Source organism: Talaromyces rugulosus, chromosome II (genome assembly GCF_013368755.1).
Source record: "Talaromyces rugulosus chromosome II, complete sequence".
Classification (NCBI taxonomy): Eukaryota; Fungi; Ascomycota; class Eurotiomycetes; order Eurotiales; family Trichocomaceae; genus Talaromyces; species Talaromyces rugulosus.
In genome coordinates, this window is record NC_049562.1 from 4761377 (window position 1) to 4788136 (window position 26760).

The following is a 26760-nucleotide window of genomic DNA, read 5'->3' on the forward strand; positions in this document are numbered from 1 at the left end:
AGCCCCTTTGTTTTGTTTTGCTTGCAGAGACTGACCGACAGCGATGCAGTTCGCCATTGCGGCCCAGCACATCTGCTGCGAATCGCGGCCTGGGCAATTTGAATCGCCGGAAGAGAGACAGAGAGGCCGACGATGAGACCTCCTCGGTTGCTCCCCCGTCGAGTCGTGAGTTTATCCTTCGGAGCTAGCCTTGGGATTTGATGCTTATTATTTTTTTTTTCCACAGCACCGCCTTCGTCGCCTCCAATGCTCCCATTCGACGATGAACTTGACCGCGATGAAGACGAGGAACTCTTGGGAGACATTGACGACATCGAGGAAATGGCAGAGGATGAGGATGGCATTGATCTGTTTGGCGATAGCTTCGAACGAGACTACAACAAGAATGTCGAACCACAACAGTATCGAGGCAAATACATTGACGACGAGGAAGACCAAGAAGAGCTCGATGTTGCCACCCGTCGACAGCTAGAAGCCCGACTTGACAAGCGGGATCGCGAGCTCGCACGTCGTCGACGTATGCCAGCTGCCTTCCTCCAGGACGACGATGAAGACGTAAACATGGATCTTAGCCGTCAGGTCCGCCGCAGGAGGCACCACTATGACGAAGACCGTGACGAAATGGACATGCAGGACGATATCATGGACGAAGAGCTTAGTCTCGAGGAATTGGCCGATCCAAAGGCCGCCAATCTCACAGAATGGATTCTCCAGCCCCAGGTCATGCGTACCATTGGCCGTGAGTTCAAGGCCTTTATGACCGAGTTTATCGACGCTTCTGGTCGATCGGTTTATGGAGAGCGAATCAAGACCCTCGGTGAAGTAAACTCTGCATCTCTAGAGGTCTCTTATGCCCATCTTGTAGCAGCCAAGGCTGTGTTGGGATACTTTGTCGCCAACGAACCCACCGAGGTCTTGAAAATCTTTGATCAGGCTGCACTAGAGACTACACTTTATCACTATCCTCATTTTGCTGATATCCAAAATGAGATCCATGTGAGAATCACTGATTTGCCGCTCTGCTACTCACTCAGAGAGCTTCGTCAATCACATCTCAACTGCCTCGTTCGTGTGAACGGTGTCGTCACGAGACGAACTGGGGTCTTTCCACAATTGAAATTCGTCATGTTCAAATGTAACAAGTGTGATGTCACATTGGGTCCCTTCCAGCAAGAGGCGGCTCAGGAGGTGAAGATTTCATTCTGCCAGAATTGTCAATCACGCGGCCCCTTTACCATGAACTCGGAAAAGACGGTGTATCGCAACTACCAAAAATTGACTCTGCAGGAGTCCCCTGGCTCAGTCCCGGCTGGACGTCTTCCCCGCCAACGCGAGGTTATCCTACTCGCAGATCTCATTGATACCGCCAAGCCTGGTGACGAGGTCGAAGTTACCGGTATCTACCGAAACAGCTACGATGCGCAACTCAACAACAAAAACGGATTCCCAGTCTTCGCTACGATTATCGAGGCCAACCACGTTGTCAAATCCCACGACCAGATGGCTGGATTCCATTTGACCGAACAAGATATCGAGCAGATCCGTTTGCTTTCTAGAGAACCCGACATTGTTGACAAGATCGTTCGCTCTATTGCTCCCAGTATCTATGGCCATGAAGACGTCAAGACCGCCATTGCGCTTTCGTTGTTTGGCGGAGTTCGAAAACAAGCTCAAGGAAAGATGTCCATTCGTGGTGATATCAACGTTCTCTTACTCGGTGATCCCGGTACTGCAAAGTCTCAAGTCTTAAAATACGTTGAGAAGAGTGCCCACCGAGCAGTGTTTGCAACAGGTCAGGGAGCTAGTGCAGTAGGTCTTACTGCCAGTGTCAGACGTGACCCTTTGACCAGTGAATGGACCTTGGAAGGCGGTGCTTTGGTGCTTGCGGACCGCGGCACCTGTCTGATCGATGAGTTCGACAAGATGAATGACCAAGATCGTACTTCGATCCACGAAGCTATGGAACAACAGACGATTTCTATTTCCAAAGCCGGTATTGTCACCACCCTGCAGGCTCGGTGTGCTGTTGTGGCCGCTGCCAATCCAATTGGGGGCCGATACAACAGTACCATTCCATTCTCCCACAACGTCGACCTTACGGAGCCTATCCTGTCCCGTTTTGACATTCTTTGCGTGGTTCGTGACACAGTGCAGCCCGAAGAAGACGAACGGCTCGCCAAATTTGTTGTTGAATCGCACTCACGGGCCAATCCCCCGAAGCCGCTCAAGGACAACCTGGGCAGAACCATTGACAAGAATGGCGATCTCATTGATGAAGAGGGATACCGCGTTGGAAACAAGGGAGAACGCCTTCCTCTGCGTCCAGACGAGGAGAGAGCGCGAGCCGACGCCAAGCGGAAATCAGAAGAGGAGAAGGAGGGAGAAATACCGCAAGAGCTGTTGCGGAAGTATATTCTCTATGCTCGCGAGAGATGCAACCCGAAGCTCTATCAAATCGATCAAGACAAGGTTGCCCGGCTATTTGCTGACATGAGGCGGGAGTCTTTGGCCACTGGTGCTTATCCGATCACAGTAAGATGATCCTCGTGATGTATATTTGGGAGGGAGGTATGAATAACTAACGACTGTACAGGTGCGTCACTTGGAAGCAATCATGCGTATTGCAGAGTCATTTTGCAAAATGCGCCTTTCCGAGTACTGCTCGGCTCAAGATATTGACCGGGCGATTGCTGTGACGGTGGATTCGTTTGTTGACAGCCAGAAAGTCAGCTGCAGAAAAGCCCTGGCAAGGGCATTTTCCAAGTAAGTTTTATTGTTTCGATGATTATTTTCAAGGCTAATATTTACTTTTCTTAGATACACACTTGCCCGACCCAAGCCAGCCTCAAAACGTAAGGCGGGTATTCCGGTGTCGAAGCCCTACACCCACCGAGAAATCCATGCACCAATGGACGACGAATAAAGAATCATAAATTTTATCTACAGCGTAACTTTGTTTTTTTTATTTGCTCCTGGTTTTCAAGCTCGGTGAATATACCTTTGGCATTCTGGATATGAGATGGCGTTTGGGGATCGGGGGTCTAATTGTCGGGTCGTACAGATGGACTCGTGTATGTTGATGTTATGTAGTCAGTGGAATGCATATATAATTATGGATTTTTATCATCAATTCGTAAGGTCTTTATCCATGTACCGTAACCGTCATGCTTCCACTGGCTCGGGGCAAGCTCAGCACCAATAACCGCCGAAAGATTCGAGCGCAGCGCCTCGATATCGTAGTCACACACCTGAAAATGCTCTAGGGGACCCTTCTCGCCAAGCTCACGCACCACCTTCGCCATCAGGGAAAACCCCGTCGACAGCTCCATCCAGGGATCGTTGGGGTCCATCGACCCGCGCAGCTCTGTCTCTAGGACGCGGTTGTTCCTGTCCGGCGCGAGCTGCGCGCTCAGCGACTTGAGACTGGGCATGAGGGCTCGCACGGCTCGCAGGACCGTCCAGATATGGTTGTTGAAGGGGAACACGGCGGTATATCGAAAATGCGTGACATTGGCCAGCCCCCCCTGCAGTATGGTCCCTTGCGTCAGCACGCGAGGCGAGTTGCCCCAGGCTTCGAAGATTGAGGGGACGCGGTGGCGGAAGTATTCGTAGTGGTTGTATGCTTTGAGCGAGGAGGATTCGTTGAAGCAGATTGATTTCCAGGGGCGGGTGTGTAGCAGCGTGGGCCAGGGACTGGTATCCTGGGCCGATTGAGTATCTTGTTCGAGACAGAGAGTCTGGAAGGAGATGTCAAAGGCCCAGTTGTGCCCATTCATGACATTTGTCGCCACCGCCTGCCCGATCACAGTGGGCGGTGCGAGGAGTGTGAGTCGCGACGGGTTGATTTCTCGCAGAAGATGACACCACCAGGTATCGTCACTGCCTTTGACATCGTCTGGGTTATCATCCGAGGAGAGCGCGATGACGACGATAGAGGTTATTTGCTGCTGAAGCGAGAAGCGGGCAACAAAGGAAAGAAAATCCCCAATGCGAGCGAGATTACAGCGGCAATGCGCAAATAGGAGCGGCCTCACCAGCTCCGCATAATGCGACGACACGCGCACGAGGTTCTTGAGCGGGCTTGCAGAGGCGCGCGCAATGTCGAGGCTCGGAGGCGCATTGAGCTGGGCGTAGGAGGGCGGTGGGTCGGAGGAGAGCTGGGCGAGGATCAGGTAGATGAGTTCGTTTGGGAGGCGGTCCAGCATAGTTTGTGCATGTTGGCAGTGTCAACCAGTCAAGTGGTGGTGTTGATGTTTCCCCGCGACGGAGCCCCTCGTGACCTCATTAGCTTACTAAATCAACATGCCCAACGTCAACATATCCAACATCAACCCAACAACATTTAGCGAGACAAGGCTAGTCATTCTACTGAAATTGGTCGGAAATCCCGAGCAAGATATTAGAAATGGTCACACGCACAGCAGGTCATCAATAGTTCAATCCTGCCAAGCAATAATAGTATGCGGGGAAGCCGATGGGTGAATATTACCGAGTGACTATATATCATTCTACGACCGGCAATAATATCGGGTCTCTAGAGGCAAACCAATAATACTCTAGGACAAAACTAGCGCAATACCGGCAGTAGAGATCGGTAACGATGCTTGGTCATCGCTTAGCAAGCCAGCCGGAAAGGGAAATAGTGAAGAGAAAACCAGGCTATAACCGGACCGAGTCGGCTAGCCGAGGAATGGAATGGAGGCGGAGTCGTGCTAAAATAGAATCCGAACGATCGGGTGACATCCTGAAGCCAGCGGTAGTAGGTACTGGAATAGGTCTTTAATTAATAACGAATTAATTTGGAGGAGTTGGTATCACCCCGCAGTGTTTTTTTCGGCCCCAGCGACCGATCGGGAAGCCGTGGCCGACTCCACAGCCCTAGCAAACTCTATAGACTCTGGAGTACGTACGTACTTGTCGCCATAAAAATACAAAAATTATGACCAAAAAACCATAATCCCCACTGAGGGAAAAGGTGGTAATTTTCAGGTCGATGGTACTCTAGCCGCCACAGTCTGAACAGTCGCACCGGGTCCTGCTCCTGAGCCCGCATCAGCTTGCAAAGTCAAAAGTCTGGACCATTCAGAAGAAGCATCTAGGAAATACTAGAGCGTTGACTGTGATTTGTTCCCCGTTTGTTTCCCCTTGAGCTAACTTCGTACAGCCATGTACTCGTGTAGACGTATTTGAACACGACCTTCTGCATCAGGTAGTGTCTGCGGCCGGCAAAAAGGATATTGACGAGACGAAGCGTCCCTGGTATTTCAAAGACTGGTGCCGCGCGGTAATTCTCAGGCTCGTCTTGCCCTTCGTAGTGTTACCAAATAGAGGGGCCATTTCCTTACTCAATGTAGCCATGCAAAAGATAGTAGCTGCATGTTCGGAATGATTGCTATCTCTTCTCCAATTGTGCATGCTGGGCCGCCAATTGCCTCAACAGGATTTTTAAATCCGAATAGCTAGAAAACACTCATGTTCGAGCCAATTATCTTCAAGGAGGAACCTAAAGAACAGTGCTTATTAGAAATGCTGCAAATAGCGCATAGAAATATCATTGACTTACTTGCCTTGTTCGCATCGCCGTCAGCAGAGATTTCCTAGGGATAATCCCAGTCAAACAGCCGTATTGGCTCGAATCTGTGGTTAGGGATCCGTATAGTCTTTGATGCCTCTACTCACAACGAGCGTTGTCGGATCGACGTCATTGACTGAGAATTCAGACTTTTCATCGACGGGTGTTGAATCTTCGAGTCATGGCTTCCTTTCTCGTTGGCGATGGTGATTCAAGTGATGTCAAGCTTTAAGTGCTACTGATAAACACTGACAGCTGCACCAAAAGAGCTTTGGTCTCTTGGGCAGTAAACCTATGGTTTATCCGCAGACTCCAACAATAAGTGTGTTTAAGAACTTTGTGGGAGTTGGGAGGAGTCTGGCATGGTGAGATCGGTTTCTGGCAGGTGCTTCCTAATTGGGACTAGCTCCATATCCCCGCGTTACGCAGCTCTGGAGATGTCACTACCATCGTATCCATAATACTATTATTGATTTTGTCTTTTCGAGCCTAACAGACCTTAATAGAAATGTCTCCGCTGTGCTTAACTCGAACGTTACGTCCATCATCTCTTGGCCAAGCGACCAAAGCCTGGCTGAAGGTCGAGTTGAAGTTGGCTCAAGGGAAAACAAACGTAGTCAACGCTCGAGCATTTTTCCCAGGCGTTTCTTGCGTGTGGCCAAGACTTTAACTTCGCAATCCTGAAACACAGAAAGTTTTCCTACGACCTTGCAACGGAGTAACGGCGAATTTGGGCCGGCGATATACACCACCGATGATCTTGCTTGGGCCCTGAGGTACGCTAAATGCACTGGCGCAGCGATGATCTTTAAGGATCTTGTCTTGATGTTTAGTGCCTGAGCAAATCCGAATAGCAGATTCTCACAGCAACCTGGATGCAGCTACCAATGTCGAATGTCGAACAAGACCATGCCAACACAGCACACGAATGTAGGCGTAATGATTGGGCAGCGAGAAGCAAGAAAGAGAAATCAAATTTCCGAGCAGTCCGATCAGATGTAGATGGCTTGTGTAAGTTATCATGGCTGTGAACGCCTTGCTGCCTGGTTGCGATTATCTATCTACATTTGTACCATGTAGGTTCAAACAGTGCATATTAACGTTTGAAGTATCGGGAAATTATCGGGCTTAGGCTCTGATAATATGCGCTGTTCACGAATCACTACACGACACCACGAACACTCGCCATAGATGCTAACATATTTGCTATTTATTTAAGGTATCCGTCTTCGGTATCTTTCGGATTCTCCCCGAATCGGGTAGCCGAGGAATGGAGGCTGAGTCGTGCAAAAATAACATCTGAATGTTGACCGGGGGATTTTCCGCAGCCGGCGGTACTAGAAGCGTTCAACGATTCAGGGAACATTAATAATAATTAATTTATTTGGACGGATAAATATTAATATGGCAAAAGCCGAAGCAGGCCGGAATGCCGCCTAGAAGCGGCCGGTCTTTTTCTACCGATCGGGAAGCCGGGGCGGGACTCCACAGCCACGCCTTGGCCACGTGACGAAAACATCAACAGAAGCTGTAAGTAGTAGGATAAGAATAATACTTTACTGTCGTGTGTTGGAAATAGAGCGAGAAATGGGCCGGTTTCTGCCGTAGTCTCCGACTGCAAAAGAGAAGTCGGTGGTCAGACTGCATCTCATTGGATACCAAGTGATATGATCTTTAACATGAGGAATCTGTCTGTTGACCGGAGCCCAGAGCAGAAAAGCGTCTTCTGGAGAAGTTCGATTGTCTGGGGCAAACGTGGAGAGACATCTCCTCTGTAAGCCATACTTGCGTACCGTCCGTATTTAATAATACGTACAGACCACGGATACAGCTGACCAGTGCCACCGTTACATTCGTTGCCATTCGCCGATTGGGCCCCACCGCACGCCCAGACCACCGCCAAAGCTGTGACTTTGTAAGTGAGTCAATGACCTTGTTGATTACTGAGTCAATTATTCCTGTGGGAAAAAGTAAATATAGCATGTCATTGACTACGAGTCCAGCATGTTCGACCATGTCAGGCTGCAAGCATCCCATGGATGGCGCTAGGGTCCAGGCAAAAATAAAATAAAATAAAATAAACTCTATTCGATGCGCTAGCCCTGATCCGGACTAGGCGCGGCTGGGATGAACCCAAAGGTAATTTCATCGCTCTTACTTTGAAACATGCCGATGATTCGCCGTCGAATCTCTCCCAACAAGTCAGTTCACCCGAGCCGAGTTGTGGCATCAACCGTGAGAAGTATTGTGTCTTGCATGTTCTAGCAGACCCTGATTGGAGGAAGTAGATGTGCTCAGACGCCGCCCAAGGGTTCGAGCCGTCGGATTTCGCACTCGTCGAATCATCGACCACACCTCGCCTTCGGCATAAACAAAGACGAAGCTTCTTTTTTTCCGTCCCTTTTCATTTCGTTTTATTTTATTTTTCATTTCTTGGGGGCGGCGAAACTCCAAGCCATAATAGTCCGACGGACCATGCCGGTTCCGGTCTAGCAGAGGGATTGCCCATTGCACATGGCGGAACTCTCGCTGGAAAAGCTTTGATCGGCACGAGCGTTCCTGAGAAGCGTCGCATTTTGTGACACTGACACAGACACAGCGGCCTTCCATTAATATTCTCGCGCATCACCGATGCATACTAAAACTACTAAGAGACTTGACTCGCCACTCACTTGGTCACTTTGGTCGCTTCCTCCGCGCGCGTTTCCCGTTTTGGGACGATGCCAAGCCCGATCGGGGCGGATCCTGGGGAGGCCCGGCCACTCAGCGGGCGGGTCCGCGCCAAGACCGGAGGCTAGAAGTCACCTGGCAAGTGCGGTGCCGTTCTTGGCCAGGCGGGAATAGTTTCATTACCTGAACTCGGGACACGCACCCATGGCGGGGACACGCTCTCGGACGCGCCTTCCCTGAATCCCTGGGGACAAGTCTGGGACACCACGCGGGGACCCCCAATCCGTAAAAAAATAAAATACGCCGTACACGTACCCAATAATACTGTCCCCCCCGCGCTCCGTGCAACCATCACAACTCGCCTATATTTAATCCCCCGGCTTCCCCCTCAATCTCACCTTCCTTTTTTCCCCTTCACCTACTACCGATCTTTTTCCCTTCTCATCCTTTGGCTCTTCGCCTCCCCCCACCGCCATCATGACTCTCCACGCTACTGCGGACGTCAACAATATCGAGGCTCCCGTCACCTGGCGCGCCTACCTGCTCTGCGCCTTTGCCTCCTTCGGTGGTATCTTCTTTGGATACGACTCGGGATACATCAACGGTGTCAATGGCTCCGGCGTCTTTATCAACCTGATTGACCCCGGCAAGGACGCCCTGACCGACGCTCACTCATCTCTTATTGTCTCTATCTTGTCTGCTGGTACTTTCTTCGGTGCTCTGATCGCCGGTGATGTCGCCGAGGCCATTGGCCGGAAATGGACTGTCATCATCGGCTGCGCTGTCTACGGTGTTGGTGTTGTTATTCAAATGCTCACTGGCGTTGGCGGTAGCCATCTCGGTCTCATTGTCGCCGGCCGTCTTTTTGCCGGCTTCGGTGTCGGTTTCGAATCTGCCATTGTCATTCTGTACATGAGTGAAATTGTGAGTCTGCTTTTTTTTTTTTCCCGTCTACCTAGAACAGACACTAATCTGTTTTTCCTTTTGCCAGTGTCCCAAATCAGTCCGTGGTGCCTTGGTCGCGAGCTACCAGTTCTGCGTCACCATTGGTCTTTTGCTCGCGTCCTGCGTTGTCTATGCCACTGAGAACAAGCCAAACACTGGCTCGTACCGTATCCCCATTGGCATCCAGTTCATCTGGGCCTTGATTTTGGGTATTGGTCTGATCTTCCTCCCCGACTCCCCCCGTTACTTCGTCAAGAAGGGCCGTATTGAAGATGCCACCGCCGCTCTGTGCCGCGTCCGCAACCAGCCTGCCGATTCCGTGTACGTCCAGGCCGAAATCGCCGAGATCATTGCCAACGAGGAGTATGAACGCCACATCATCCCCGACTCTGGCTGGTTTGGCAGCTGGATGAACTGCTTCTCTGGTAGCCTCTGGGAGCAAAAGTCTAACCTTCGTCGTACTATCCTCGGTACTTCTCTGCAGATGATGCAGCAGTGGACTGGTGTCAACTTCATCTTCTACTTCTCCACCTCTTTCCTGCAATCTACCGGTGCCATCAGCAACACCTTTTTGATCTCCTTGATCTTCACCCTCGTCAACGTGTGCTCCACCCCCATCTCTTTCTACACCGTTGAGAAGTTCGGTCGTCGCCCACTGTTGATCTTCGGTGCCTTTGGTATGTTGATCTGCCAGTTCATCGTCGCCATCATCGGTGTGACCGTGGGCTTCAACAAGACCCACACCGATGCCGCCGGGGAGACCATTGCCAACAACATTTCTGCCGTCAACGCCCAGGTCGCCTTCATTGCCATCTACATTTTCTTCTTCGCCTCGACCTGGGGTCCTGGTGCCTGGATTCTCATTGGTGAAATCTTCCCCATCCCCGTCCGTGCTCGCGGTGTTGCTCTGTCCACTGCCTCCAACTGGCTGTGGAACACCATCATTGCCGTCATCACCCCGTACATGGTTGGTACTGAGCCCCAGGATGGCAACATGAAGTCGTCCGTCTTCTTTGTCTGGGGTGGCACTTGCACTGCCTGCTTCCTGTACTCGTACTTTTTGGTTCCCGAGACCAAGGGCCTGTCGCTCGAACAGGTCGACAAGATGATGGAGGAAACCACCCCTCGTACTTCTGCCAAGTGGCGCCCACACACTACTTTCGCCACTGAGAAGGGCATGGTCATTGAGCAAGAAGACATTAAGCAGGCTGCCTAAGCGGTTAGGTAGTGGGTAGCATCTCTCATTCATTTAATTTGTTATATATTTATCTATTGGAAATGTATTCTTGAGTGTTGTTCCAAGTGGTCAGGCGTCTGCATATACCCCTTTTTGGATGGATGGGATATTTTACGCAGTATTAATGTAATAATACGAGTTTTCTATTAAATTATCTTGGCAATCATTGATCCTGCAAACCTTTGTTAATTCTATTCCATGTAACAGCGTGCTTGACGTTCCATCGGGACTTGGAGCTAATGTAACGCGGCTGACGGGGGCTTAACCTTATGTATATTATTACATGTAAGTTGCCTGTTACGTATGGGTACGTTACGTGTTATTGCTTTTATTATTATTATTATTGTTGTTGTTATTATTGCTCTTCTGGACTGCCCATAAACGGTGACATCGGTCAATACAGTTGTTATAGGCTTACAGCTCATCGTTAATATTCCTAGCGCGCAGACGCAGCAGCGCGACCCCATGACCCGGCACGCTCGCCTTGACTGTCCCGCGCGACTGCACACTGCTCACCTTTGATCCCATCAACCACTTATCCGTGGACGCTGGCACCTGTGCATATACGTGCTTTGCGCCTCCGCGCGCCGTGGCATTGAACCTGTTACTGTCCGTAGCTGTGCCATTGATAATCGCATTCGCAGTCGCATTATCCATCCGGTTCGCCCACAGATCATACACATCCCACGCCTGCTGCACCTGCCTCGCCGTGCCCGCCACCCCGCTCTCCCAGAAGATATCCTGCAGCGTCGCGCTCATCTCGCGGGTTTTTGACTCGCCATTCAACAGCACAACGACCTGGTCCCCGCCCGTCAGACTGCCGCTGAACAGCTGCATTTCACCGTCGCGCCAGATGCGGCTGACGCTGGAGCCCGCTGGGTCTTGGGAGATGGCGAGCACGGCCGGGTTTTGCAGGATGGAAAGTGTCGGCGCGTCGATGTCGGTCATGACGTTGGTCATTAGCAGCGGCGATTTGAAGGCTGCCCAGAGACTCATGTGAGCGACTGCTTCCTCGTCTTGGAGGCCTTCGTTGCCGACCTCTACAGGGAAGACATTAGTAGCTTTTTCGAATAGTCCCGAGGAGTTGGTTGGTTCATCTTACGCAGCATGTCTAGGTCATTCCACGCCCCCGGAAACGCCTTGGAGACATAGTACACCGCCTTATTGAGCACATTCAGAACCGAGCAGCGAAACCCGGGAGTTTTACAGTCGAGCCCGTCCAGATCCGCGCAGGGACAGTTTGCGTCGACGCGATCCCACGTGTTGAGCAGGTCGCCCGATGTCCGCCACGAGTTGGCGATGGTGGACGCAAAGTTCCAGGGTCCATCGCTGCCCCAGTTGCACATGGAGTAGAGGATTGGTCGGCCGGTCTTGTTTAGGGCTTGACCCATGGCGTTGTAGCGATCGTAAGACAGTTTGGGAGTGCCTTCTTCGCCTTGGTTGTAGCAGTTGTCGTATTTGAGGTAGTCGATCTAGACGGTCAGTATCTCTCTTTATCCTCTGTCTATCAGAAGAAGAAGAAGAAGAAGAAAACGTACACCCCAGCTCGCCCACAGCTCAGCATCCTTCTCCTCATACCCCAGCGAACCCGCATATCTCGCGCAGGTCAGAGTGCCGGCACTAGAATAGATACCAATCTTCAAGCCCATCCCATGAATCTTTTTAGCCAGCCCGTCAATGCCATTAGGGAACTTGGTCCCGTCGGGAATCAGATAGCCTGACGAGTTCCGGCCGGCAGACCAGCAGTCGTCGAGCACAATGTACTCGTAGCCGAGATCCTTGAATCCGAGAGCGACGATGCGTTCGGCGGCGTTGAGAATGACGGTTTCGTTGAGGGAGCAAGCGAACGAGTTCCATGTATTCTGGTATGAAGGTTAATTTCTGCCCCAAGTTTGAAGGGAATAATTTCAAATACGTACCCATCCTAACTGAGGCGTAACAGCCAGGCCATTGTCCAACGCTACAACAACGCTGCTGAGAGCTTGAAGCCCTACGAAAAGAGTAAATCTCATTTTACAATAATGGACTCTTTCTATTGTTTTTTCCCGTTAGTCAATGGAGTACACGTAGTACGGCAATCCTTAATCTTATATACTCATCCCTGGATATGAGTGGAGAACGGGAAAAAGTGCGGGGAACCCAAAAAGGTCCAAAGTTTATCGGATAAATTATTAGTCCACCATCATCAATGGAATTAATTATATCGGTCCTCGCTCCGATGCACAAAATCGGATTAACGTCGACAAATTCACTCGGGCTCGAGTGCTGTGGGCGGGGCGATTAGTAGGATACTAATAATCCATCCGTAGTTTAGCTTAACATTATTACCTGCCCAAAATCGTCAAGAGATCGACTGGTGCGTTTTCTAGTCGATACCGGGGTTTGGATGATATGACAGGATTATCCTTGCCGATTGATATGTGTGTAGTCGAAATTATCATCAATTGACTCTAAATTAATTATCTATCAAGTGTGCTAGCATGGTATGCAAAAATTACCTATATTCAACCGTCGCATTAGCCGGAATCTTCCGTCTAGTCGATCTTCCAGTCGAAAATTACATACACTCCAGGACTTTCCTAGTTAGGAAAATGAGGGCTACGCGTTCAATGTCCGTTCACGCCAGCCAATTTCGGGAAATGGGCAATGCAACAAAACAACGTTAAAACTTTTCATATTAAACGTATTATATATTAACACTTTTCAATGCTATCTCGCCTTTTATAATAAAACCAAACACAGTCCATTAACCAGCAGCATAAGGACTCATCTTACGCAGCTTTGCACCGTATTTCCACAAAAGCACCGGCGCTGGGAACCCGATTCCTATAGCCACAAAGGCCATTAGACTGTTTCCCCATCCGTAATGCAGTGCCTTGAACATGTACGGCGCAAAAAGCGGGAAACCGAAGCCGGCTAATGACCGCAGCAGCACGGCAGCAGCCAGGGCGCTGGCGGCATATCGCGTGTATGTGTCGACCAGATACACCTGGATGCACTGAAAGGACATGATTGCAGCTATGCAAAATATCGCAGCCCCGATATTGGGCGCGATCCAGTGGACTTTGTACTGGGCGGTCCATCCGTAGATAAAAAGGCCAACGGGGAGCAAAAATGCACCGAGAAAGAGCAGAGGAGTGCGGAATTCGGGCAGTCCGACACCGTTGTTGCGTGCGCTGAGCTTTTTGTAGATCCGGTCGTTCGACCTAGCAGTAATCTGCGCACCTACGAAAAAACCAACGCCCAGTGAAAGATAGTTCAATCCTCCGATTCCAACCGACTCGCCATAGTATTCAGGGCTGGTAAAAAGATCGGGGAAGGATGCCAGCATAAGATACATGAGTCCGTAGATGTACGCCATGAAAACAGACAACGCTTGCACGATCGGTTGTGTCGCTATCAATATAAATGGACGGCGCAGTGAAACACTAAGAGTGCTGGTGAGGGAACGCTGCGGGCTATCGAATTCGGTATGCCAGTCTGGATCTTGCGTCTCTTTGCGCAGTTTCTTGGCTTTACGTTGCAGTAATGTTGGTCCATAAGTTTCTTGGAGTATAAAGATCCCGACGACTTGAATGAGTCCATCGGCAATGGACGTGGCATGGAAAATCCATCGCCAGGTCGTGTTTTCGGAAACGAAACCACCGGCAATTGGACCAATTGCAGGCCCTAAAAGCGGCGCAAGACTGTAGATTGCCATCGCTTTTCCTCGCTCTTCTGCTCGGAAGCAGTCACTCATGACCCCACCGCCAATCTAGGGCTTTATGTTAGATATGATGCAGCCCAAGTACTTCGATTCAAGACATACCGAAAGCGGAGCACTACCGCCTAACCCAGACAAAAAACGAAAGGCAATCATTTGACCTTTCGTCTGACACACACCACAAGCGATATTAAAGACCAGGTAAATCATATTGGCGCATTGTAACACAATGGCGCGGCCGTATATTTCAGAAAGAGGCCCAAAAAACAGAGGCCCGATAGCGTATGCAAGGACGAAGATCGACAACGTCATTTCGAGTTCGATTTCGTTCTCGATGTGGAGGTCTTTTGCGATGGACGGTAGAGCCGGCGCAAGCATAGAGGAAGACACCGGCGAAATCAGTGTGTAGCATGAAACAACAAAAACCGCAGCCCATCGCTTTTTCATCGGCCAATTCTTGGGGTTTTCGGGATCGTCGTTTCCTTTCCACGCGACCTAAAAAAAGGTGTTAGTATAGATCCTCGTTTCCAAAGTTGACTCTAAACTGACTAATTTAGGATCCCTTTCAGAGCGTTGGGATTTGGCCGTCTGGGCCTTTTGTAATTCGGCAACCTGACTGCCATTCTCGAGATCTTGCTGGCTGCTAGAATCGTCGTGGTTGGTGTAGGAGGGGGCTGTACGGTCCAAGTTCCCGCCACCTTCGTCGCCGTCGTTTCCGTCCGTCACATAAAAGGCAGACTGGTTATCGATGTGAGGTGCCGAGTAGACTTTTGTTATCGATTGCGAAACCTCCAGTCTCTGTGACTGCGACTGGGCCGACTGCCTCGATGCGGCGGTGTTGACCTTTTCAATGTCCGGCATCACGTGGGGCTGCCTCGAACAGAGTATATGGGACAATGAAGTTTCTTTACGGCATGGTAGAGGGCCCGGGGTGTATTTATTTGACAGATCCAAAAGGTCACCGCGAGAGGATAAAAATCCGCCAACGGCGATCGGTGTTCGGGTGCGAGCGCTTTAGGTAACATTGCGCCGTGATGGATCGCCAGGATTGTTATGCTGTAGATTGTGCATAATCTCCCTATAGTCTAACCCCGCTAAGTCCGACAAACGAACGCGATGGCCCACACTAAACGAGACTTCGTAGAAACTGGGCTTTGCGGAGAGACTTTGTCGCTTGGTGGTATTGGCTAGACGCCCCGGCTAGTCGGCACATGAGTCACGTGACCGCATGCTACCAGATGGGACTAGCCGCTTCGGGCAGCTAGCGTCGGCTCCCCCCGAATGCCGTCTTCGCTTATTCCGACTTCTCGGAGATTATTGTGACCGACAAAATTGCTTATATACCAGATAAGTGGTATCTTGTTGGGATTGTCGTGGCCGGAAGTCTCGGTACTAGGTAGCAGCCACGCGCAACGGCTGACATGCGGATTATGCAGTGTCCCGCCTGTCAGATCTACTCAAGGTCGTACTGCATGTTCGAGAAGATCGCCGGCCAAATGTTATCAACAGGTATGTAATAATGTATATGTCAAAGAAGAATGGAATGCTCTATTTACAAGTATGTAGGGTATACATTAGTATCTTATCATATGCAATAAACCGGCTTAAACGACACTCAACAAAAAATAACAAGTAACTCTTCGTCTTCCTCGCGCCAACCCTCCCCCATTGAATTGTCGATTTTTCCCCCTCGTCTTTCTTACGGATTCTTCCGTTATATCTTCCCTCGTTACAAACAGACAGGGCTGCTAGGCCCTAGAGGTGTCTGGCATTTCATGGGCTGTAGGCGGCCCGGATCCCAACAGCTCAGACGGGGGCTGACGCGATGTCCCTTCTGATAACTCAGACAGCGGAGCTGGTGGTGGAGGTTTATAATAGCCCGAATGCGCCTGCTGGTTGACTGGCTGATAGTTGAGCGGCGGGGCATTCGCACCTCCTCCTCCTGCTCCTGCTGTGGCGTTGTTTGCACGGGATCGTTTCCAGAAGAAGAAACCAATTGCGAGGATGGCGAGAGCACCGACGGCAACACCAACACCGATGCCTGCTTTGGCTCCTGTGTCTAAGCCACTGCTAGAGGACGCGGCAGAGGTTGTGGGTACTGACGTGGTTGTCGTGGATGCTGGCGCCGAAGTCGTGGAGGTAGCAGTCGTCGAAGTAGATAGGGTGGTGTGAGTTGTAGTCGCCGATGCGGTGGTAGAGGTGGTAGAGGTGGTAGAGGTGGAAGGGTTGGCGAGGGTGATATTGTGGCTCACGGCGCGCGGCGTGATTTCTCCTTCGACAAAGATGTTGAAGAAGAATTTGTCGGAAATGCTAAGGTTCATACTACCCAGGTTAATAACCCAGGTGAAGTGGCCTCCCAGATTCGTGACATTGTCTAACAGGAAGCTGGTTAGTTGATGCGATACGGCAGCAATAGTCGATACTCTGGACCTACCAAACACATAGACGAATTCATCCGCGTTGGGCAACCAGTGAACCAGACGAACGGAAACAAAAGTATTGGACCCAACCCACTGGATATCGATCGGGTCGCCGACATCGTAGACCGGGTCGGAGATGGACGACTGGCTGGGCGGAGGATTCACGAAGGCAAAGGTGTCATCCTGCTGCAGGCTGAGCGACCATAGGAGCGACCAGATCGGGAGCCAGAGGCACCCGAACAGGTTCCAGGCCAACATGACTGACTGCTGGAGCGATGAGATCAGTCGCAGTTTATGTGTGAGGTTGACAGGAAAACGCGGTTGGGTCATCTAGCGGCCAGCGGAGAGCCTGACAGCGTGAAGGAATGGGGGCTCTCGTCTTCATATGAACGGCACCGTTCCACCAAGCGTTACTAGTAGCGAGTCCGACTCGCGACAGCTTAGCGAGCAATAATAGACATAGAGCCCTCTAGCCTTGGTAAACTCTAACCATCCGCTTATTTTAAATTAGGCTCAGGCTAGGAGACACCACTTGTCCTATTGGACGACCCGCTTTCCCAGGAAGGCTTAGCTTGGGGTCTGAAGAAGGGGAACTGGCCAGTAGTATGAGAGTATGTGGGTTCTTGACCAATCAGCGTGGAATATGGCTAGTCAAAACAGCGATTAACGCAGATGCCAAGCCTAAAATAGCCAGACTTTAAAATCCCGTGTTAAGAAAAGCCTCACGAGTCACGACTCCTTTTTCCGTTCGCGGAGCCGTGTCCGTGGTAGTGGCTTTGCAAGTGCGAAGTGCTCACTCAGCTGAGCGTCCGTCAATAGGCCATAGTCGCTGTTGTCGCTGGTGGCGAGTCAGGTCAGTCCTTGATTTTGTTTGGGAAGATAAACTCCCGCTTACCGGTCTATTTTAAGCAGACGTCCTGGTAATCCACGTGCTAGGAAAGCCGCCCTAATCTTCTTCGGGTCTAGTGTATAATCTCCAAGGCAAACAACGCAAACAAAAACAAACAAACAACAACAACTCATCTCGACTCCCTTCTATGATCTATCTCGATCAGACGTCCTCCATCACCGATGCTGGGATCGCCACGTTGGCAGACTTCACATTGGACCACAGGCTCGTGGAAGCCGCCAAGTGACTGCAAATAAGAGGACGCTGTAGCCATTAGAAAAGTTTGTGCGGCCTCAGATATGCAGCATTCTCGACTGCTCCCCGCTGTGCCCCGCAATGTATTCAACGTCATCGTTGCTGTTTTCTTGCTGTCACTTGTCGTGCTGTCTTTCACTGCCTTTCACAATGGCAGTCTTGGGGGAAGCCTAGTTCGCCCACTGCATCATACTAACCCCGGTCAGCAACAAGCTCAACCCACCACCGATCGGCGCTGCAGCGCCGTTCCCGATCCTCCTAATGTCGCTGTGGCTATAAAGACAGGCGCAAATATCATCTACGACAAGCTGCCCATGCAGCTCCTCGCCAGACTTCAATGCGCCGAGGACCCTCTGATTTTCTCGGATCTCGCCCAGACGCTCGGCCCGTACCAAGTCTACGATGCCCTCGCCGATGTTGCTCCAGACATTAAAAATGGTCCTGATTTTGACTACTACCGTCAAATACAAGAATACCAGAACTCTGGACAAGACTTGCGGGCGTTACGCGACGCTAGGCCGCCGGCATGGAAACTGGATCGCTACAAGTTCATACACATGTTGAAGAAGACATGGGAGATGCGACCAGGCCATGACTGGTATATATTCCTCGAAGGCGATACCTATCTTCTATGGACAAATGTGATACTGTGGTTGCAGCAACTTGACCCCAATACGCCTCAGTATCTCGGCCAGCAGTCCTATTTCAAGAGCGAACCCTTCGCCCACGGAGGAAGTGGAATTGTGATATCTCGAGCGGCCATGTCCCAAGTCCTTGATAACGACCCTGATATTACATCACGTTACGACGAATTAGCGCAGAAAGAGACCTATGGAGACTTTGTGCTGATGAAGGCCCTGCAAGAAAAAGGCATCGACTTAATCCCCTACAAGCCGATGCTCCAAAGCGAACGGCCAAACGCGGTGCGTTTCGGGCCTGGACGCCACAGTGCCGAAAGATCCTGGTGCCAACCGTTGCTTTCTCTGCACCATGTAACGCCCAGCGACGTGGATGCTCTCTGGCAGTATGAGCAGCAGCGGCAGGATCCAACACAGCCAATCTCGTATGCCGACATGTACCAACATTTCGTGGCTCCTTCCTTGCCTCGAGATAGCGATGACCGCGAAGACTGGCACAATTTTTCAGACGATGCGCATATCAAACCACCAGATGAAAAGGCTGAGCGCCCGATACCAGAGGATGATATGACGCTGGTCCAAGCCGAGGCTTATCAGTCTTATGATAAATGCGCCGCCGCATGCACCGAGTACCATCGATGCATGCAGTACTCGTACGACTTCTTAGCGCAGAGATGCTCATACTCGTTTTCGTATCGCCTAGGCGAAAAGCGCCCACCGACGTCTGATGGAAGACGACACAAATCCGGGTGGATCTTGACAAGGATCAACAGGGATATAGAAGAAAATGGGTGTACTTCCTTCGAGTGGGAAGGATTCCATGCTTAACGAGACACGAACTTTGTACGAATTATTTACGCAGCAGTAATAGTCGCATGTATTATATCTTTGTTCAATTAAATGAAAGAATAGCGTTATCTTGATCAAATCTCAAATCCGGGGAGGCCCCGCATTTCCAGTCCCTCGGTGTTGATGCGGGTAAGATGCGACTACTTGGTAACCAACCATACGCATTCAAATGTTGCTTATTGTTGGTCTTGTTACTTTTTACTTGACAGTGAAGCTGGCAGCTATTTTGGCACTGATCGATCTGTCTAGCCTCGGCTGGAATGGGTAGGCGAGTCATAGACGTCATATCCCAATTCTATCTCTTTGTTCTTCCAGGGATAGAGTTCCGTCTAGTCACACGAGAAGACAACAAGATTATTGAAGCCGGTAACAATCCTAATATGTCGCACGAACAAAGCAAATCCCGCCTTTCTGCAAAATGCCAATATCCTTCGAAGACTTGAAGAGCCTTGGATCCCGGGTCTCGCTGTACACCCCCGAGCCATCGACGCCAAACCAGCTGGTTATCATCTGCAGCTGGGCCGACGGGGGATGCCGAACCATTGCCAGATACCTCGAACTTTACAGAACCATTGCTCCAGAGGCTCGCATTCTACTCATCCAATGCTCCTCGTCAGACCTGATCAGTCCGTACGCTTGGCAGCGGGCTTCTATCAAACCTGCCGTGCAATTCCTGCTCAATGATGGACTGCTCCGACGAAGCCCCAACTCGACAAGAGGAGCGCCCAAGATTATGCTGCATTCGTTTTCCAATGGTGGTAGTCTGACAGCGACTCAGTTTCTCTTCTTACTGCGAGAAGCCACCAATGCGCCGCTCCCTCTAGTCGGCATTATCATGGATAGCAGCCCCGACGGCGGAACGTACAGGCAGACACACCAGGCAATTGTCGTATCCCAACCGCGGCCCATAGTTCAACGAGCTGCTGTCTCGCTGCTTGCTCATGCAGTGCTGCTTCCGATATGGGCCTCGTACGCTATAGGCCGAGAGGAGAATTCGCAGAGGGTGATGCGCCGAGTCTTCCTGGACCAGGATTATGTCGACACGACAAGTATTTGCTACTTGTATTCAAAGGATGATCTAGTGACCAACTGGACATATGTACACTTGCACGCAAAAGAAGCAAGAAGGAAAGGATGGAGTGTGGACGAGCTCGAGTTTCTGGGCAGTTCGCATTGTGCGCATATGAGCGTTGACAAGGAACGTTATGCGGCAGCTGTTGTCAAGATGTGGACTGGACTGTGACGTGAGTCGAAAATATGATGCGGGTTGGGATTTTTTAAGACGAGATAAGACTTGATAGAGCGGTTGAAGCTGGCGGGTCAACTGGTGTTATTATCAGTATAATTAAACCAAATTTATTATATCGTCTGATATTTCCTAAAGTTCCAAATGTCGGTACGGGCACAGACATTGATTTATAATAATGGCGATAATGATATGTACAAAAGAGTTAAATTTGGTATATAATACATGTACATGATACTGCACAGTGAGAAGGGACGGTGATAATTATAAACAAGGATAATAACGCCTTATATGTTTTGAATCTCTTCCAGCCACTGCAAATCCCCAACGCCAAGCGATTTCAAACATGTCATATAGTCTTTTCATGTCTCACTCTTATCGACTGGCGCGTCAGGCTTGGGAGCGGCCTGTTCGGTGTTATCATTAGCCTTCTTTTCAGACTGGGCACCTGATTTCTCGCGGAGACTTCGTGCGGCCGCTGAACGGCGAGCTGCTTCGGCAGAGCCAGAAGCCTTGGATGCAGCAGGATTAACCGCCTCTCTGAGTCGTTTTAGTCGATCTGACCGTGCCTCGCCGGGGAGACCAGCCAGCATAGGCTCCATTGCATCAGAGCGCCAGTTGCCTCGATTGCCAGGCAATAGACCGCGATTCCCAAGCGGACCGATACCGGCAGAATCCATGCCTTCTCCCCACATCCTAACCCGTTGCAGTTTGCGTAGTTTTGCGAGACCGTATAGACTCACAACGATAGTGAAGAGGAAGCAGATCGCAGAGACTGCTCCAAAGCCAAGGTCGGACTCTTCAATAAAGTTCTTCAAGTTCATCCCGTACAGGGCTGAGACGAGAGTGCCTGCTGCAAGTCCGAGTGTTCCAATGCTAAATTTCAAGTCTAAAAGCATCAGCGAATTGCGATTCGCATCTAGAATCGCCTTGACCCTATTTAACAATGTCAGTGGAAATGAAACCGTGTAAAACATAACAAGCCCAAACGTACACTTCTTCTGTATTGCGGATGGCCGTGACCAAGTTTCCACTGGCTTGGACAATTTCATCGCAGACCTTGTGATACGATTCAAGCAGCATCTCGACCTCCTGGTGATCGGTTTCCTCTCGGAGTTCCCCGCGCGCGCGTTCACTCAGATACATGGCCGCAAGGTCGTCATCCGCTTCCAATATATCATCAATTGCATCTCTCACAAGACGGGCCTTTTGCTCGAAACTACCCAGCTTCTTCGAATACACAAGCAAATGTCTTAATTTATCCCGGTCAATGTCTTCCTCTAGAGCGCGCAAGACTCGTACCACAGGTTCGCGAACACCTTCGAATTCGCTTTCCAAGGCACTAGTCACGCTTATCAAAACTGCCTCTAGGGCACGTAGCTCGTACGGCAACGTCCCGGCTCCTTGAGGTTGGCGCTGTCTTAATTTCCCCTCTAGATCGTACATAAACACCGATTGTGTATATGAATTTGACGAACCGTACGCATCGAAGACGAGAACACGATCAGACTTGATCAAGACACGGAGATGTAGAAGGGAGATGAGGATTGCGCTCGGTCGGACAAGGATGTGAGGAAGTACCGAGGAATCGATTTTCCGCAGATCTCGTGTCAAAAGTCCGTACTATCCAAAACGCGAGTCAGCGCCAATTTGTCCATGAAAAGCAACCGGATAAAACTAACCTTTGCGATGAGCTCACTCTTCCGAAACTCTCCATTCACCAGGGTGACATTGCCATTTTCATCAAACTCGGTGCAGCGCAGTCGAGGCTCATTTAGTGTCTTTGCAGCAAGGGTTCGTCCCAAATTGAAGAGATTCCCTTCCGCACCTTCGTCCGTGAATGTTGTGACCGGAGGGGATCTCGCCAAGACCCATCTCAAATATGATTGCCTATTGGCATACCATCGGCGCCACCATTTGCGGGTTTCTGTCGAGGCAGATCGCGAGGCAGAAAAGCAGGGAGCGGGGTGATTTCTCGACAATGAAGGCACGGTTGGGAAACGCATCAGCTGTGACGAGTTCCGGTTCGCGTTCGAATGTTTCAGACCACGCTGTAGCGGAAACAGTGAAGATTCGAGCTGCGCTTTACATGAAGCCGGACGAAGAGCGGTCCAGCTGAAGTGTTTGGTCCTGCGATTCTCCCATCGTCTCTCGCTTGCGACGCGCGAATTGCCGGTCTTGGTTGTCGGGTTTGTTGTGAAGAAAAGGACCAGATCGGACTGGGACCGTAGGAAACGGAGCAGGCCAATCGAAGGCGCCGACGGCTTCATATAAGATGAAGCTAGCATCTCTACGATCAGCGTGCAGTCATGGACATCTCGATGCGGCGTGTTGATTGATGCTGGTCCCGACAAAATAATAAAACCGGAGATCCTCCCCAGCGGAATAACATAGCGCCGGTTATCGCGGCTCCACCCGCCCTTAACCCTAAGTTATACATCAATTGATGCTGGATATTTACATGACCCTTGACCGCTGAGAATCAAAGCCATGTAGTCTAACTTACATCTCCTAGAACAAAGACTTCAGAGCAGCTCGTTTTCTTAGTTTCATAAAAAAGCAAGTGGAGATCTATTCTGATACTAACTACTAAATACAGTTGGAAAACTGCCCTTCACAAAAAATAAGCTGAGAGACGATAAAGACTAAAAATACACGTGTATGTATTACACAGAACAGTGGCGAATGCCTACGTATTGAAAGACCAAAGGCCTCTTAGGCGATCAATCTCCAGCAGCATTCTTTCATAACCAACGACAATGGCCAGAGGCATTCTTAGTCTTCCTGAAAATATGGTTATAGATTAATAGCTTCAAGTTCCAGTATTTACACGCCCTGATTCTTTTGCTCAAGGGAGATAAATCTTCCTCGACTATCTCCTTGGCGCCTCCCCGCGAGGCTATTTCCCTCTTGACCGGTATCGTGTCGAACTGGGGCTCCGTGTATAATGGTGTAGCCTGGTATGAAAGTCGAACACCTTTTAATCAGCTACATGTACTGACAGATAAACTATCACAGGCAGCTACTCTATTTCCCCTTTACTCCCTTTTTTGTAATATTTGAAAATATCGTCCACTTCCGAGGTGGCCCCCTGACGCCGGAAATCGGGTAGGATCTGAGTTTATTGGCTATAACAACCACCTACTTTGCAAAATACGATCTCAAATGCGTCTGCTAACTACCGTGTGCTTCAGACTGCAACACGTTGCGGCTGTCTTTCTCTTGCACAGGCCCATGTGTCTCGCTATGCGTCGTCAGCTGGGAGGAACACCGGGAGCAGCGGCTGTATCAACTCTCCACAAGTCATCGATATGCCGCAAAGTGACCACAAGCTAGACGGATTGGCTACGTCGACGACGTGGGATCAGTAAGCAAGAAGCAACATCGTAAATGGCTATGCTCAAGCTCGCGAGGGCCTGACAGCCGTCGACATGGGAGATATGGATATCAGAGGCTATCTCGAATGGCTTCCTTCAAGCATGGATGACAGCACCTGGCCCATGTTTGAGGCTGAGCGACCAAATTCGAGAGCTATTCATTCTGGCCCGAGTGGAGGGGACCCTCTAGCAAAAAGCGTGCCGAACCGCAGGCAGACGTTTGACAGTGTGTTTGACTGGTTCTCGTAGGACTCCTACTATGCAGGGAACATCTCATGAGGTCTGTCACATCGGTTGAGATATGACATTCAATGGTATTAATTGATGAGCAACCAATTAATATAGTGTGTAAAAGTATAGCCTTATCTTTCACTTAGGTTTTGATACGTAAAATAGAATTTACATAGAGTTGTTACAATATTTGAACATTGAAATCAATGGAATTGGGGGATCTAAGATATGCACTCTGGTTTGTCCAGGTACTAATAGTGGCCCAACAACTGGTGTTGCTGTATTTGTTTGATAATAAAGGTATATATACAGGCGGTTTGTATTACCAGTCATCATCGTCATCCTTCTCGTCGTCTGTCCAACAGTTAGCAAGCCATAAAATAGAGAATCTAGAAAGGAATACATACCACTGCCGCTGACTTTTTGTTTTCGTTTAGCCAACGCACCCTGAAGGGCGTCTGCGAGACCACCACCACCAGGACCAGCACCAGGTGTTGACACAGCTGGTGTATCACTAGCTCCACCAGGAACCGCTGCGGCACTTCGGTCACGCTTTTCAGAAGCGTTGACCCTTCGCAACCCACCTCCACCAGAGGCACGAATGGCCGCAAGCAAACCGTCTCGTCCATCGCCACCTGATGGCAGAGGTGGCGGAGCTGGTCCTCCTGGCGGCGGAGGAGGTGCGGGAGGGCCCGATCCACCCGGAGGGGGTGGAGGAGGAGGCGGAGGAGCTCCTGTAGAAGGAGGTGGTGGTGGAGGGGGAGGGGGTGGTGCCCCGGAAGATGGAGGAGGCGGCGGCGGCGGCGGCGGTACTGGTGCTCCTGAAGATGGAGGCGGAGGTGGCGGAGGTGGTGGAGCTCCTGAGGATGGAGGAGGCGGTGGAGGCGGTACTGGACGAGAAGCCGAAGGAGGGGGGGGAGGAGACACCGGAACTCGTGCTGGAGGTGGAGGAGGAATAGGGGAAGCTGCTCCATACGAGTTTCTGAGCTGCGGACTATTATCGCGAGGTGGCGGAGGAGGTGGTGCATGGGCCGGACTGCGGCTAGGAGGTGCCGGCGGCGCTGAGACTTTGCGGTCCCCTTGGAATGGAGGAGGAACACCGTGTGGTCTTGGAGGCGGAGGCGGAGACTGGGAATGTTCCAACGGGGTTTTTGGTGGTCGCGGAGGCGGAGGAGGACCAGGTGTAACACTGGATGAGGCTCGTGGCCGGCCCGGTGCAGTCACAGGCTGAGCAAATTTACCAGCATCTGCAATTGGCGGTGGTGCTCGGAATCTTGGCCGAGGTGGTGAAGGTTCTCGAGGCGGCGGAGGAGCAGGGGCTTCAGGTTCTTGCAGCGTTGGAGACGCATCTGGTCGTCGGCGCGATGGAGGCGGTCGTGGAGGAGGACCGCGCCGACCACCACTGCCACCAGTATTCTGAGGACTGATTGCAGAAGCCTTTGGAGCTGGCGGCGCTGCTGGAGGAGGCGGCGGGGGTGCTTTAACTTTTCGATCGTCTTCTGCAGAAGCTGCAGCCCCATCGGCGCTATCGGCCTGTTTCTGAATGTAGGATTTGATGAAATCTTCGTTGTCTTGGATTTGGTCTTCTGTAATGCCCATTCCCCGTAACTCCGCTAGCACGCCTTGAATAGCTGGGTCAGTAAGATCCAATGACGAAGTTTTGGGCGCCGGCGTGGGAGCTAGGATCGGAGCTGGCGAAGGTTGTCTTGGAGCTGTAACAGGCGGAGGAGCACTTGGAGGAGCACTTGGAGGGGCACTTGGAGGAGCAATCAGAGGCGCACTCGGAGGGGCAGTCGGAGGCGCAACTGGTGCAGCAGTGGATGAACTTCGACCCAGCAGGCCTCCAAAGAGTGAGCGACCCGGTTTCCCATTCGATACTGGAGCCGGTCCTTGCCCGCGAGTGGAGGAGAACGGGGTCGCCTTCGTTTCTTTGCTTGCGCTTTTCTCACGCTCATGCATCTTTTTCATGAACGTTTTTGCCTCCTTCTCGTCGGCAAACGACAGGGCAGCCGGACATTCTTCTAACTCGAAAGTGTGGAAGAAAACACGGTCTTGGTTGTAATAGAAGCCCTCGTAGACTTCTTGATCCCATATAACTCCGCGGCTCGCGGGCTGTTGATGTTAGCCATTCTGCGCCCCGTGTTCACGGGTGAGTGCAATACGTACAGAGACATCGACAAGCTTGAGCCAGAAAGTGTGACCGACCAAGTCATTGGCAAGAACAGCAGCACCCTGCAGCCCTGTGTATGTCCATTTTTGGGTGCTAGGGTGGGCAACGTAGAGTCGCGCGACACCGACGGCAAGAATCTTGTTACCGGGCTTGGGAACCGTTCTCTTCACGGTTTCCTTATCCGCATCGGTCAGAATGGACGGCATGGCGAGCGAGCCGGGGCTGATTCAGTCGAACTGAGGAGAGGAAATTTGTAGGCTGGCACTTTTAGTATCTTCGGTGATACATCGCAGGTGAGATGGCGCAACAGCGGAGGGCGGACAATGTGCACCCACAGCGAATGTGGTATGTGATAGGTAGTACTGTCGGTGGAGCGCGGCCGGTTCGAACGATAGACGGCAGAATGGCGCAAAGAAGACTGGTGGCCGGTGTGTGGTGAAGGTGAGGCCGAAAGGGACAGTGGACAGTTTGTGGTCAGCGAGAGTTACGGACGGGGGTTTGGCTGGGCGGGTTGTTAGTAACTTGTTAGTTAGGCAGCCGGCACGGACCAGGCGTGGC

At 51.0% G+C, this 26760-nt stretch overlaps 9 protein-coding genes across 9 annotated transcripts; 4 read left to right on the forward strand and 5 right to left on the reverse strand.

Moving 5' to 3' along the window:
- Nucleotides 1–41: 41 nt before the first annotated feature.
- TRUGW13939_04113 (uncharacterized protein) lies at nucleotides 42–2923 on the forward strand (the record flags this gene model as incomplete). The annotated part of the gene is made up of 4 exons (XM_035487290.1): nucleotides 42–165; nucleotides 227–2532; nucleotides 2594–2763; nucleotides 2818–2923. Coding segments are annotated over 4 exons (2706 nt in total), but the record flags the coding sequence as incomplete, so codon positions are not given.
- Nucleotides 2924–3110: 187 nt separating this feature from the next.
- Nucleotides 3111–4205, reverse strand: TRUGW13939_04114 (uncharacterized protein; the record flags this gene model as incomplete). The annotated part of the gene is made up of 1 exon (XM_035487291.1): nucleotides 3111–4205. The coding sequence occupies one exon, from the start codon at nucleotides 4203–4205 to the stop codon at nucleotides 3111–3113; it is 1095 nt and encodes a 364-aa protein (XP_035343184.1).
- A 4514-nt stretch (nucleotides 4206–8719) lies between these two features.
- TRUGW13939_04115 (uncharacterized protein) lies at nucleotides 8720–10403 on the forward strand (the record flags this gene model as incomplete). The annotated part of the gene is made up of 2 exons (XM_035487292.1): nucleotides 8720–9166; nucleotides 9234–10403. The coding sequence occupies 2 exons, from the start codon at nucleotides 8720–8722 to the stop codon at nucleotides 10401–10403; spliced, it is 1617 nt and encodes a 538-aa protein (XP_035343185.1).
- Nucleotides 10404–10685: 282 nt separating this feature from the next.
- Nucleotides 10686–14988, reverse strand: TRUGW13939_04116 (uncharacterized protein; the record flags this gene model as incomplete). The annotated part of the gene is made up of 7 exons (XM_035487293.1): nucleotides 10686–11464; nucleotides 11527–11896; nucleotides 11963–12286; nucleotides 12344–12414; nucleotides 13176–14178; nucleotides 14233–14622; nucleotides 14677–14988. 7 exons carry the CDS (start codon nucleotides 14986–14988, stop codon nucleotides 10839–10841), a joined length of 3096 nt encoding a protein of 1031 aa, XP_035343186.1. The 3' UTR covers nucleotides 10686–10838.
- An 887-nt stretch (nucleotides 14989–15875) lies between these two features.
- Nucleotides 15876–16805, reverse strand: TRUGW13939_04117 (uncharacterized protein; the record flags this gene model as incomplete). The annotated part of the gene is made up of 2 exons (XM_035487294.1): nucleotides 15876–16501; nucleotides 16562–16805. 2 exons carry the CDS (start codon nucleotides 16803–16805, stop codon nucleotides 15876–15878), a joined length of 870 nt encoding a protein of 289 aa, XP_035343187.1.
- A 930-nt stretch (nucleotides 16806–17735) lies between these two features.
- Nucleotides 17736–19157, forward strand: TRUGW13939_04118 (uncharacterized protein; the record flags this gene model as incomplete). The annotated part of the gene is made up of 1 exon (XM_035487295.1): nucleotides 17736–19157. The coding sequence occupies one exon, from the start codon at nucleotides 17736–17738 to the stop codon at nucleotides 19155–19157; it is 1422 nt and encodes a 473-aa protein (XP_035343188.1).
- A 439-nt stretch (nucleotides 19158–19596) lies between these two features.
- On the forward strand, nucleotides 19597–20421 carry TRUGW13939_04119 (uncharacterized protein; the record flags this gene model as incomplete). The annotated part of the gene is made up of 1 exon (XM_035487296.1): nucleotides 19597–20421. The coding sequence occupies one exon, from the start codon at nucleotides 19597–19599 to the stop codon at nucleotides 20419–20421; it is 825 nt and encodes a 274-aa protein (XP_035343189.1).
- A 365-nt stretch (nucleotides 20422–20786) lies between these two features.
- On the reverse strand, nucleotides 20787–22712 carry TRUGW13939_04120 (uncharacterized protein; the record flags this gene model as incomplete). The annotated part of the gene is made up of 3 exons (XM_035487297.1): nucleotides 20787–21360; nucleotides 21419–22047; nucleotides 22107–22712. The coding sequence occupies 3 exons, from the start codon at nucleotides 22710–22712 to the stop codon at nucleotides 20787–20789; spliced, it is 1809 nt and encodes a 602-aa protein (XP_035343190.1).
- Nucleotides 22713–24354: 1642 nt separating this feature from the next.
- Nucleotides 24355–26408, reverse strand: TRUGW13939_04121 (uncharacterized protein; the record flags this gene model as incomplete). Its single annotated transcript, XM_035487298.1, has 3 exons — nucleotides 24355–24386; nucleotides 24440–26144; nucleotides 26199–26408. 3 exons carry the CDS (start codon nucleotides 26406–26408, stop codon nucleotides 24355–24357), a joined length of 1947 nt encoding a protein of 648 aa, XP_035343191.1.
- Between the last annotated feature and the right edge of the window lie 352 nt (nucleotides 26409–26760).